At 44.3% G+C, this 13,565-nt stretch overlaps 1 protein-coding gene across 1 annotated transcript in view; it reads left to right on the forward strand.

The window, feature by feature from the left end:
* Positions 1–66: 66 nt before the first annotated feature.
* The window catches only part of dtl (denticleless E3 ubiquitin protein ligase homolog (Drosophila)), a 13,833-nt gene continuing 334 nt past the window's right edge, over positions 67–13,565 (forward strand). The window contains exons 1-15 of the mRNA XM_053613562.1: positions 67–274; positions 3,241–3,366; positions 3,697–3,786; positions 4,724–4,785; positions 4,869–4,989; positions 6,277–6,342; positions 7,303–7,415; positions 7,865–7,938; positions 8,029–8,132; positions 8,211–8,315; positions 9,244–9,356; positions 9,464–9,553; positions 10,400–10,535; positions 10,776–11,275; positions 12,169–13,565. The exon at positions 12,169–13,565 is cut by the window's right edge and continues 334 nt beyond it. Of these exons, the coding sequence (XP_053469537.1) occupies positions 223–274; positions 3,241–3,366; positions 3,697–3,786; positions 4,724–4,785; positions 4,869–4,989; positions 6,277–6,342; positions 7,303–7,415; positions 7,865–7,938; positions 8,029–8,132; positions 8,211–8,315; positions 9,244–9,356; positions 9,464–9,553; positions 10,400–10,535; positions 10,776–11,275; positions 12,169–12,285 (1,869 nt within the window). The 5' untranslated portion in view covers positions 67–222 and the 3' untranslated portion in view covers positions 12,286–13,565. The remainder of the gene's footprint in view (positions 275–3,240; positions 3,367–3,696; positions 3,787–4,723; positions 4,786–4,868; positions 4,990–6,276; positions 6,343–7,302; positions 7,416–7,864; positions 7,939–8,028; positions 8,133–8,210; positions 8,316–9,243; positions 9,357–9,463; positions 9,554–10,399; positions 10,536–10,775; positions 11,276–12,168) is intronic.

The raw sequence follows: 13,565 nt of genomic DNA on the forward strand, positions 1-13,565 counted from the left end.
GACCGCCATCTTACAGGATGTGACGTTTTAAAAAGGCGTGTCTTGCTCTCTGCACCAATGAGAAAGCGCAACGTAATATTAGCGGGATTTTTGTCTTGTTTCTTTCATTGAGCGGTTTCGCGGGAACTTCAGTGTAGGTGGCGGTTTTCCTCAGTTAGTACAGGTTTATAGCGTTTCAGGATTTTATTTTTTGGTTTAAAACAAAACTTTCTGGTGTTCAGGATGCTGTTTCGTTTTGTCGTCGACCGAGGAGTGGGTAAAAGAAGGCGCAACGGTGAGCAGATTTACTGTGTTTTTAATAGCAGAAGGGTTTTTACCACACAAAGCTGGGGAGTTAGGGGACGCATCCCAAACGGCCATCTGTAGCCTATACTGGTGCACTACCTAGGGCTCAATAATAATGGCGGGCTACAAGTGATTAGGGGACTTAATGTTCTGTAGGTTGACATTCGCGATTCAGCCTCTGTTTCTGTCTGCCAGGAAACCGCACACATTAACAAGATATAGATTTATCATGCAATTAAATATACTTATTCAAATAGTAACTAAACCTAATTTAAACATCTATAGTTTGGACTTTGTTTGACTTTTCACAGAAAAATTACTCACATTAGTCTGTATTTAGTGCCTAACAGCTCTTAATGTGTGATCTATATATTGAAAATATATATATTTATTATATTCTGGATAAGTTATAAGTTGATATAAGTTGGTTCATTTGAAGGGATTTGGTCTTTTAGTGACTGTTCTTTAATTATTCAGTGAAAAAGGCCCTGGAGCATGCACATGTAGGCATGGAGAGCGAGAAAGAGATCATGCTCTAGTCTGAAGGATGGGACTTGAAAAAGTCAGGCAGTGGATTAGGGCTGGGCGATATGACCGAAACGTCATATCGCGATACTTGAAGACGTTTCTACAGTACGCAACGTGCATCACAATGTAGAATTTCACTATCATACTGTCTACGAAACAGCGGTAAAATAAACAAAAACCTGTTAAACTGAGTTTGGCGGTACTTTTCTGTAAGGCCTACAAAGACAACAAAGATGAAGTTGTTGTTTTGGGTTTTTTTTTTTTTTAAATTACGTCAAATTAACCGCATCCATCCATTCAGTAACGTTTAATTTATAATGATTAAAAAAAGTTCTTCAAAAAATAAAAATACATCACCATACTGACGATATCTCGGTAAAGTGTATTGTGTAATCGTTTATTACAATATGGATGATGTATTGATATATCGTCCAGCCCTAGTGTGAATGAGAAATAAACATCCGTCAGTAGTTTAGGTGAAGCTGCTCGAAAGTGTCGCCTTGATCATCACACGTCTCAGTTCCATGTAGAGACCTGCTGATCCAGTACTAAACTAGGGCTGCAACTGACGAGTATTTTCATAATCGATTAGTTGGCCGGTTGTTTATTTATTTATTTATTTATTTATTTTCGATTAATCGGATGGGGTGGGGCAAACTTTTGGTGCCTTTTTGTTTGTTTGTTTGTTTGTTTGTTTATTTAAAATAAAATCCACAAACCGAGTGTTACGAATAAAATCTTCGGACTAAAACATTACACAGCTGTTTGTCCAAAACAGAAAAGAACCCAATACACACACCAGAATATATATTATTAATGTAGGACTGTAGTTTAATTGGGTGCTTTTTGTGCATTCATAAACATAATGCATAAATACTATAAAATAAATGTTTTATTTTTTTAAAAATGTCCCCCCCCCGCCTTAGAGGACTTGGAGGTTACATACTTTCTCGCTCAGTCATGTGACGATTTCGTCTCCGTCTGATGGAGACTGAGGTCATGTTGGGAATAAAAGGTAACGCTGACGGAAAGTAAACTGAAGAAAGTCATTATCGCTGATTCTGGGTGTCCGCTAATGCTAGCGTGAGTATGACGTCATGCGCCGTCGTGGCTTGTACTTCCGGTTAGTAAAAAAAAAAAAAAAAACCCGCTAGTGTTATATTTGAGATGATATTACCTTTTTAAAATCCACACGCTAGACGATAGAGTACACAGCGCATAGTGTAAGTGTACGGTACGTCATTTGGGACACGACTTTAGTATTTACCTTCGAAGCGTGTTTTCGGAACAGAAGTAACGTAATGAGTAAACCTCCCCCGTGCCGCGCGCAGGCCGACTAGTCCATTATGAGATTCGTTGACGACGGTTTTCATAATCGATTATTATCGATTAGTTGTTGCAGCTCTATACTAAATATTGGGTCGAAATTGTCCTGAAACACACTGTGTGACATTTATCTGTCCAGATCACGATGTGGACTCCACGCTGGTCTTTCTGCATTGAAAACAAACTAATAGTCTGAGCGCATGCCAACATCCTGCATGTGGGGTTTTAAATAACTTGGCAACGGGAACAGCCTCGTTTACTGTCAAGATGCATCCTGAGTACTGAGTGTTATAAAATGCAAAAAAAACAACAACAAACCCTTTGTTTTGTTCTTCCACACTTCCCGGCTCACGTTCGGTGTGTTTTCCTGATGCAAAAGAAGAAATCGTTATCAGCCATCTGGTTAAAATTCCAGGGGATATCCGAGTGCTTTCTTTTATGCAAATTTGGTGAGACTTTGCTCTAAAGGAACACCAAAAATCATTAACGAATGCACCAGGTAATATTGTGAATCGTAATAAATGAATACGTTCGACTTATTTAAATAAACTCGTTGTCATAGTTACAGATGTTAAAACACATCGGGTAACAGTTTTGGGGGCCAAAGACCCAGTAACAGAGTGAGTTTGGGAAATGAAGTCACCACTGGTTATATATTATATTAGTGTGGAGCGCTCTACATCATCTAACTCTAACTCTAAACACACTACCGGTCAAAAGTTTGTGGACACTCGACTGAAATGTTTCTCATGATCGTAGACAAAAATAGTGTCGTAGACGAAACTATAATATTCATATTATAGTTTATATAGAATATATATAGAAACCGACATATTCATTTCTTTCATTAGAAAACGAACATTTTATTTACCAAAAAAAATGTTATTAAACGGACGACTTCTGGGTGTATTCTGGGTGTCATGAGACCCGTCAACCCACCCGGTATCACCCCGCCCCCCCTAGTCCTAGGACAGCTTCCTTGTTTGTCCCCTGTATGACGTTGTGGCTCTCCATTCACCAAGCCTGCAGTTGTTTAAGGGTGAAATCATTTCCTTGAATCCTGTTGCGTTGAATAACTCCTTGTGTTCCTTTCCGTTATAGATAAGCATGGGGATTACCCGTTGTCGTCTCTGTTGGAGTGTTTCCAGTGTGCCCGTTATGACGAGCACATGTCTTATGGAGACTCGGGCGTCGCTGTTCCTCCGTTCGGATGCACGTTCTCCACAGGTGAAGCCCCGGCAGTTGATTCAGATACGAGATGCTAACAGTTCTTTTAAAGGACGCAAGAAATGCGTGGTTCCTTTTAGCTTCTTTGAAACTAAACCTTGACCTGTTAGTGCATGATTGTTTGCTGTCATGAATTTTCCTGCACTATTTGAGCATGTAGTATTAGCACATTTATAGAAGGGGTGTATTTATTTATAATCGCACTATCCGGTGTCACCCGGATGAGGACAAGTCTGGACGAGCCTCCGACTTGTGCTAGGAAATGTCTTAAATGTTGTACGTTAACTCTGAAAACGTGTGTGTGTGTGTGTGTGTGTGTGTGGGGTGCAGCTCCCGGGCAGGGCAGCATGCTGGCTGTAGCGAATGAGGAAGGGATCGTGAGCCTTTATAACACCGAGAGACGCAGCACTGTACTGAAAGGTGAGTAAAGCTTCATCAGTGACTACGTTTACACGCACATCAAATTCCCTTTAAGGTCTGTATATTCGGGCCGCAGCCGTATTCCGAATACGTTGTTTACATGCGTACGGGCGTCGGAGTATTCCTGTATACGGGGTCGTCGTTGAAAGTCTGCCCATCTACACGTGCGCTTTTCCTTTCCCCGCTGTTATTTACCGGGAGGTTCTGAGATGCTGCCATCGCTACCCACAATTCCTTGCGGCCCGGGCATGCACGTATATCCCCTTTCAGTGGGTTTTCTGAATGAGGTGTTTACATGCAACACATTTCCGTTGCATTAAAACGGGCATATTCCAGGGGTGGGAATCAGATTTTGGGGAATAAGAATGTTGTTAATCTGAATCGGGCAGTCGGATCACGGCGGATATACGACTCGGTGCTAATCGTATGATCGCCAAATTCCTCTTAATGTCGGAATGTTGACGTGCATGTAAACGTAGTCAGTGTCGGGGGGAGGGGGGCTGAAATGTTCAGAAACGGCTTGAGGATATTTCAGGACGTTTGTCTTTCACAAACCGGACTGTTTGTGGATCAGTATCGGTCAATATTTATCTCTCGGGTCTCCAAGGGGTGTGTCCGTCACTCACTTGAGCTAATTAAGGGTAAGCGTGATTATGCGTTATGCTGCGTTTGATTAAATCTTGAACGGTAGGACCGGGGGGAAAAAAACCCAAAGAGAAACCCTCGACTCGGAATTCCTACTCGTAAACTCGGGACAGCCTAATCAACCCCGAGTTCAGCAAGTGAAGGAGGTCAAAAATATTGTAGTTCTGACTGATAAGTGGAACGCTGCATTAAAACAGGCCAAACGGCGTGTAGAAGTTCAGTAGAAACGGCGTTGGAATGTCGAGAGTTTAATCGTAGCCCAAGCCTAAGCGATGCCGTTTCTCCTCCACAGAATGGCTGGCGCACGATAACGCCGTGTTTGATATCGCCTGGGTCCCCGGAGCAAACAACCTAGTGAGTCCTTCAGCATCTCGGTTTGATCTTTCGGGTACTTTAAGATGACTCTTGTATGAGTAAGTGATGTATTTGGTGTGAAGGTGACCGCGTCGGGGGATCAGACGGCTCGGCTGTGGGACGTGGTCTCTGGGGAGCTGCTGGGAAGCTTTAAAGGCCATCAGTGCAGCCTGAAGAGCGTGTCCTTTCCCACACGTGAGAAAGGTAATCCCGTATTTCTGTCTGCTCTGAGGAATGTCTTTACTTCCTGTTATGTTTGCCGAATAATGCTTCAGTATTAATAAATCACGGCAAGTAATAGTTTTATCATACGGGATGAACTTCTACTCCTTCGTAACGCTATCCACTGCCCACTGAACCCATTTATCGCCATTCCGCTGGATATAGATGGTAAAGGTGGGCAATGCATTACCGTCCATTATTGTTCTCAACATTGGTGCCCCTCAGGGGTGTGTACTTGGTCCACTTCTTCTTTATATTCTCTAAACAAATGTCTGTCAGAGTCCATTCACCCCCACTCATTACTTTAAATATGCAGACGATACTGCCATTCTCGCATGGCTTAATCAGGACAATGACTCTCAGCGCTCCATAGCACATTTTAGAACATGGCGTGATGATAACTTTCTCCACCTTAATATCGCAAAGACTAAGGAACTGGTTTTTAGCTCTTCCAAAACACCGACCCATCCTTCCAGTATTACCGTTAGCGGAGAGATGGTTGAAAGTGTGGGGCGTTTCAGATATCCGGGCATTACATTGGATAAACATCTCAACTTCAGTCAGCACGCTCTAGGTGTTTACCAGCGCTGTCAACAGAGACGGACAGTTATCCGTAAACTTAAACGTCTGTCTGTTCAGCCTAGTCTGCTGCTTCTTCTGTATCGAAGTATTATTGAACCGGTTCTCGTGTATGGCGCCATTTGTTTTTTTCCATATGCTAACGGTAACCAATAAGAACAAACTCTTGAAAATAAGTAATTTAGCGAGGAAAAATGATTGGTATTCCCATCCCGAATTTATCAGACTGTGTCAGTTCATATACGCTCCGGACGGCACATCGAATTTTAAATGACGAAACCACCCACTTTATCAGTATTTCAACCCCCTTCCTTCTGGCCGCAGGTATAGATACCCGTGTGCAGAAAGGCCAGCTGTGGTAGGAGTTTTGTTTCTATGGTTATACGAGCGTTAAACACACTGGTACTCAGCCATCGGGATGCCAGATCCATTTGTTGTATGACGATCCTGATGTTTTTCTTTTCGTCCCCTTCTCCCCTCTCTGCCTGGGATTGTTCATGATGGTTTATATGTATGACGTCATGTTTTTGTTTTTCTACGCCCCCACGGTGGAAACAAATTTCCTCTTTTGAGGACCAATAAATGATCGATCTATCTATCCATCTCGGAGGAGGTTTATTTTTCGCTTGTCTGAAAGCTTTTATTGGTTCTGGGAGTGTTTTGTGTTAAAGCCACATTTTGTTCCCTCAGCTGTTTTCTGCACTGGAGGCAGGGACGGGAACATCATGCTGTGGGACATGAGGTGTAGTAAGAAAGGTAAGAACGGGGACGTTGTATAATGACGGTCTAATCAGGTTCCGATTCTTATACAAGTCTGTCTCTCTGTCCTTCACTGTGTTTATCTGTCGGTGTTTGTCGGCCTCTGTCTCTGTCGGTGTTTGTCTGTCTCGGTCTGTCTCTGTCGGTGTTTATCTGTCTCTGTCAGTGTTTCTGTCTGTCAGTGTTTGTCGTCTCTGTCGGTCTCTCTGTGTTTCTGTCTCGGTCATTGTTCGTCCATCTCTGTTGGTATTTGTCTGTCGTCTCTCTTGGTCTCTGTCGGTGTCTGTCTGTCTCTGTCGGTGTCTGTCTGTCGTCTCTGTCGGTGTCTGTCTGTCGTCTCTGTCGGTGTCTGTCTGTCGTCTCTCTTGGCCTCTGTCTGTCTCTCTCTGTCTCTCTGTCGGTGTCTGTCGGTCTCTGTCTCTGTCGGTGTTTGTCTGTCAGTGTCTGTTGTTGTCTGTCTGTCGTCTCTGTCGGTGTCTGTCTGTCGTCTGTCGTTGTCTGTCTGTCGGTGTTTGTCTGTCGTCTCTCTTGGCCTCTGTCTGTCTCTCTGTCTGTCTCTCTGTCGGTGTCTGTCGGTCTCTGTCTCTGTCGGTGTTTGTCTGTCGGTGTCTGTCTGTCGTCTCTGTTGGCGTTTGTCTGTCTGTCGGTGTTTGTCTGTCGTCTCTGTCGGTGTTTGTCTGTCTCTGTCGGTGTTTGTAATCTCTCTTGGTCTCTGTCGGTGTCTGTCTGTCTCTGTCTGTCTGTCTCTGTCGATGTTTGTTTGTCTGTCTCTGTCGGCATTTGTCTGTCTGTCGGTGTCCGGTGTCGGTCGGCCTTTGTCGGGGTGTTTCTATCCCCGTCTGTCTGTCTGATTTCTGTTTCTGTTGGTGTCTCTCTCTCTCTCTCTCTCTCTCTCTCTCTCTCTCTCTCTCTCTCTCTCTCTGTCTGACCCAAATGATCCTTGTCCTTTCTCTGTAGACGGCTTCTACAGGCAGATGAAACAGATTAGTGGCGCTCATATGAAGGTGGAGCGAAACACGCCGCAAACAAAGAAAAAGCGAGCTACGTCAAGAGGAATGGCTCCTTCTGTGGTAAGACGGGCTTTTAGTGCTACAGCGCTGATGTACACTGGGGATAGTGCCGCAACCGCTAATCAACATTTCATAATAAAATAGTTATCAACTAATTTCACTATCGATGTTCTCATGCAGCCCACCGTGACATATCATCACATCATTTAGTCATGTGCTTAGTAGTTGTTGTGTTTTTTGTTTGTTTGTTTTAAATGCAAATGGCCCAACATCAGTAAATTCCATGCTCCAGTAATTAGTGAATACAGTTTACGAACACTCGGTACTTCACGATTGCACTATTAATAAAGACAAATTAATACCTTAATGCTTCAATATAAACATAACGGTAATTCGGGGTTTCTGATCTCTTCTCTCTTGAATGTGTTATGGAGGTTGGTTACCCAAATGATTTCATAATAAATGTTTGGCCTGTAAATGATGACTCCTTCACCTCTCGTGCTGCGCAGGACTCTCAGAGAGGTGTGACGGCTGTTCTTTTCCGTGACGAGAACACGCTCATCTCGTCAGGAGCCGTAGATGGGTACGTGCCGGATTAGAAACGCTTCCCGTGCTTTAAGAAACCGAATCCGTTATATGACCGATAATCAGCACACGCCTGGTCTCTCTACAGGATGATTAAGATGTGGGATTTGAGAAAGAGTTACACGGCGTACCAGCAGAACCCCACCCCACTCCAGACCTATAGGTACCCGGGATCCTCCACACGCAAGCTAGGTATAAAACGTTCGCTTGCACAGCGGTCACACAAACACCCAGAACAAACCCTTTGATAATCACTTTGCTTCCGTCCAGGTTATTCAGGCCTGACGTTAGACTGTACGAGCTCCAGGCTGTTCTGTAACTGCACGGATGACAACATTTACACGTTCGACGTGAGTGGAATGAAAACTACACCAGGTAAGGAGCGTTACGCATCACGACGATCCGATATGTAATGAGTAAACGAGTCATGAGTTCAAATCCCAAGCACCACCAAGCTACCACTGCTGGGCCCTTGAGCAAGGCCCTTAACCGCGTACCACGATTTGCCAACGTTAACACGTACATCTGATCTGTTTAACGTCGTGGAGCGTCCGCGAAACAAGTTGCTCACACACTAGCATCTGTAAACGGCCGTTCCCTCACCAGCCCGTCTTTCTTTTCCTCTCTCGAAGACGATACCGCGTCAGAGAGCTTCAACCGACGTTCACGTCGGGCTTCTACGAAGCGTTAACTTGAAGGTTCCTTGCGAATGTGCTGAAGAAATGTCTCCTCGTGTACACACGATTTTAAAACCTGTTCCAAACGTGGACCGCCTGCCGTACAAGTCGCCGTGTACGCTGTTGCTATTTCGTAGCCGTCGCGCTACGAAATCGACGCGAAATCGAGCAAGCTTGCAATTTTTTACCGCAGATCCGGGCCGAGACGCGTCGCGTGACGTCGTCAGAACGCGTATTCGGTCGAAACCGCCTTCGATTCACGTGCGTCGAACGTGAGTACAGCTACCGACAGACATCTCTGCGAAAGATTGCGATTTCGCCGATTCGAGTGGTTTTCCCCAATGACAAAATGGATCACTTTAAACGAATCGTGAGTCATCCTGGCCAATCAGATTTGCGAATTCATTAGCGTCGTGGTGTAATGCTAAATTATACAAGTAATAGAGGATAAAGACATTGTGGCTGGATATTTCTAACTACAGACCCTGAGGATATTGCTAACTACTTTAATATTCTTTAAGGTGGTGATCATAAGAAGAGGAGTCGGAATTATCATTCTGAAATGTCTGAAGGTGCGCACGTTTCTTCAACGCCGCTCATGCTCCGTCTTCTGTCTGTTCTTGCAGTGGCTGTGTTCAGTGGCCACCGTAACTCCTCGTTCTACGTGAAGTCCAGCGTGAGTCCGGACGATCAGTTCCTGGCCAGCGGGTCGAGTGACGGCAACGCTTATATCTGGAAGGTCAGGGGCTTGAGCGGTGTTTATATATGATTTGTTGTTGTTTTTAAATTTCCTTACATGTGGAATATGTGTGGCTCTCTTAAATGTTCTGAATCTTCTCTCTATAGATCTCTGACCCAGCTCAGGCTCCTGTTATGCTTCAGGGTCACAGCCAGGAAGTGACATCAGTCACCTGGAGCCCCTCTGATTTTACGAAGGTAAGCAGTTTACTGGGAGCTTTTATAGATGATGGAGCTGGCGGTTAGTGTTCCCTAACCCCTATTAAGTGTTTAAATGATTTTTTAAAAAAAAAGTAATGGCGCCGGAGATCGAGTCATCGGTGTCCCGATGTGTAGCGAGCCTGGGTTCTTACCGGAGCTCGAACCCGTGTAGACGATGTATTGATTCACGAGCTAGGGAGCTGATTGAGACATACCACTTCTCTCAAAACCAAAAATGTGAGGAACACCACTAAGCCAGATCCGTTCTATCTTCTGCGCGAAGGGCCGGTGTGGGTGCGGGTCTTCATTCCAGTCGAGCATGAGCCACACCTGATTCCGTCTGTTTTATCAGTTGATCTTGGCTTTCAATAGACTCATATTAAATAGAAAACCCACACTGGCCCTTTGCGCCAGATGAAGTGACTCCGTGAGTTCGTACATATTTCTTAGCATCAAGCTGGTTAAATAGCATATCAAACTTTTATGTAACATATCTAATTTGTACATTAATGGCTGTTAATGGTCCTGCGTGCAATTCTCAAATCGCCCACAAGATGGCACCATTTATCGGCGGATCCGATATTTCCAAATCGATATACGATTATGGTCAAACGCTTAAATATCGGTAAAACCGATTATCGGTCGATCTCTATCTTTTATCAGAGCTTTTTTACCATCTATATCTAGTGTCTACATCTGCTTCTGGCATTTACCATTAAACCCTGTCTTTTGCTTTATTCCTCCATCCCTCTAAACTAAATTTGTCCTATCATGTTGATGTTGGGAAGCTCTAGTAAACTGTGCGTTTGAAAATTTTTATTTTTTTTTTTTTACCCCATGTAGATCGCGACCTGCTCTGACGACAACACCGTGAGGATCTGGAGGCTCAACCGCAGCATCGGCGGAGAATCCTCAGCAGGAGATTTAAACCTTGTAGGCTGGGCACGCCGCAAAATCCAGACACCATCCCGACTATCTGGTAATAACAGTGATGATGATGATGATGATGATGATTACTCCATATTTTTACATATAATTTACTTTCAGGCCTTACACACCTTATTTTGTTAGTCGCATTAATCGTTCCAGGGTACCCTGTGTTTGGTGTTCGTAACAAGCTGACCGTTTTTCTCGCTTAAATCTACTATGTATTTTGTATTACTGGGTTCGGGATGCTATGAGGATGTCTTTTTAATGCTTCTCCCTTTGTCTGCGTCAGGCTCCTCCCCTCAGGTTGATGTAACCCCCGTTCGGAGCGGTAGGTCAGGCAGCGACGACTCTCTGTCATCCCCTCAGCCCGGCTCGTGCGCCCCCGGCGGTCCCGACTTCCCTCCTCCATCCGTCACCTCCTCTCCCGCTGATGCACCCTGCCCGCCCCAGTCCAAAACTCCGCTCTCCGTCCCCGTCATTAACACGCTCGGCTCGGAGAGGCGCGCCAAACGCCGCCTGGACACGAGCGAGGCGTCAGCGGCGGGGGAAGACGAGAGCGACGGCGTGACCGAGCTCTATCCGGACTGTAAGAGGAGTCGGCAGTCCCCGAGTGCTTTCTGCCACTCGGCAGAGGAAAGAACCGAGCAGAAGAAAGAGAGGATCAGCTCGGATAAGGAGAACCGCTCGCCGCCGAAGGCCGACTGGCTTTCCGCCATGAGCCGAAAACTGAAACAATCTCACAGCCCTAATGGAGTAAAGAGACCGGACTCGAGGACGCCGTCCCTCTCTGTAAGTCACAGTAAATAATAACGTACTGCATAATAACCATTTACCATCACATCATGGTATCGGACTCGCTTTCTCAACGACGACTGACTGCATAAAATCTTCCTGTTTCCAATCGAGCAACATGTATCGTATTTGTCAGTCCCTCCCCTAGAGGATTTCACGATTTTTACGATCGTAGGAATTGACGCAAAATCGAGCAGGTATTCGGAGGAGCTTTCAGAATCACCGCAGATTTCCCGTGGATCCGGGCCGAGACGCGTCGCGCGACGTCATCACGAGTACAGCTAAAAGGTCTCGTTTACCAACAAACATCACCGCGAAAAACCGTGCAAAACTCTTCCGTGCAGTCGCATTTTCACTAATCCGAGTAGTTTTACGCCCAAAAAAACAAAAAAAAAACAAAACGCAAGTCGCATCGCAAATTTATTTATTTTTATTTTTTTTAAAAAGCCGCAGCAGAATCTGCATCGATCACAACAACGACAAAAAACTCTGCGCCGTCCTGTACAGACTGCTATCTGGGTTTCAGATCCGACTGAAATCAGATTTGAGGACGTGTGACAGTGTGTCCTGTGAAATCAGATATCATGGGATTTTTTTATTTTTTTTTTCCCACGTGTAAACATCAGATCTGAGAAATGCAGTTTTGCCCTTTTGTGTGAACGTAGCCTGTCTTCACACGTCTCTTCTCGTCTTCGTCTTGACTTTCTCACTAAAAGACTACTGGAAAGGCGGTCGTCTTCGGTTCTGTCTTGTCCGTGCGTCTGTCTGTCTACCTCACTCCATCCAAACAGCAGCGTTCCCAAACCCAACCTCTCTGAACTCTTTTTCTGTCATTTCATCAGATCTGTCGGAGGATAACGCGTGTTCTCGTTTCTCTTCCTCCTGCTTAGGCGCTGAGCTCTCCGCAGTCTGTGAAGAAGGCCTCCTCCCCTCAGACGAAGAGAACTTCCTCTCCAGCTTCTATGAAAAAGATTTCTGCGTATTTTCAGAAAACACCGCAAGACTGATCCTCACGCGTGTTCAAGTTCTCGGGGGAGAATCCGACCGAGGCTTGGACTCGGCCGCTAAGTTTTGGACACTACGTTTTTAAAGAAATATCCAGCACAGTGTTCTACTGTGTGTGAATTTTACCCTCCATCTTTTGTCTTTCAGCAAGACCAATTTTCGAGGGAATGTTTTTATGCAAAAGGACAAATTATATTTGAGATTTTTTTATATATATATATAAAAAAAACACTGTAATTAATTTTACCATTCCTAAAATTGATATGCAAAGCTGTCATTAATGGAGTGTTCACACACACGTTGAGTGGAAGTGTATACGAGGTGTGTGTTGTCAGCTACATTCATAACGCATACTTTTTGTATTATTGTTCTTCTTCTTTAAACTGTTTGATACGGCGTTGGTTTAATCTGATCATTAAATACATGCGCTCTGTTTGGTAAAGTCTGAACTGTTATGTACAGTATACTGAGACTCATGACCCTGAAATATCTTCATATGAAGCTTCCTTGTGTATAAAAATGTCTAACTCCAATCGAAGACGATTTCTCACCGCCGCCTTTGCTCACATTGACCAAGGGTGCCAATATTAATGGAGGGCACTGTATATGAGATTTTCACTCAATAAGACAATTTATTATTATTTTTATTTTTATTTTTTTTTAAGTAAAAGATTCTTTATTTAAGATGCGAGAGCTACTTTCGGTTTGCAGCTCCAGGGGGCGATAGACATATTCTCATGGCTCTCATGGCACCTGTTGACCTTGAAACCAAAACTACATCCAGGATATAATCTCTAAGCATACAGCGTAAGTATCTTCTATTCCCCTGATGCGATTGGGGTTTTAATACCACGCAAGCCCGGTGTAATGTTTCCCATGAATAGCACGGTGGTGCGCTGCACGTGAACATGGTGACAACATGAGTTTAATGAGCTACAACCGCACAAGCTGATAAACAGGAAGCTGCAGTCAGATTACAGTGAACAGCAAAAACTGAAGAAGCTTTTAGGAGTATTCCAACAACTGTTCAAAGATTTCGTACAGGCCACGGTCAGGCGTGGGGAAAATACGTTTATCACGCCGTCCTCAACAGCACGGTGTTTAAAGATGAAACCTTGGCGTTCACTTTGTATAGAGTTTTTGCTACAAAGATGTTGTTTTGCTCTACCACAGCTCTGAAATATGTAGCGTTATGTAAGCTAGTGCCAAGATAAAGGTACACTGTAAAAAATAAAATAATAATTAGGCAATTAGAGCGGTGCATTGTTTTATAGTACAATAC

Source organism: Ictalurus furcatus, chromosome 25, assembly GCF_023375685.1.
Source record: "Ictalurus furcatus strain D&B chromosome 25, Billie_1.0, whole genome shotgun sequence".
In the NCBI taxonomy this organism is placed as follows: Eukaryota; Metazoa; Chordata; class Actinopteri; order Siluriformes; family Ictaluridae; genus Ictalurus; species Ictalurus furcatus.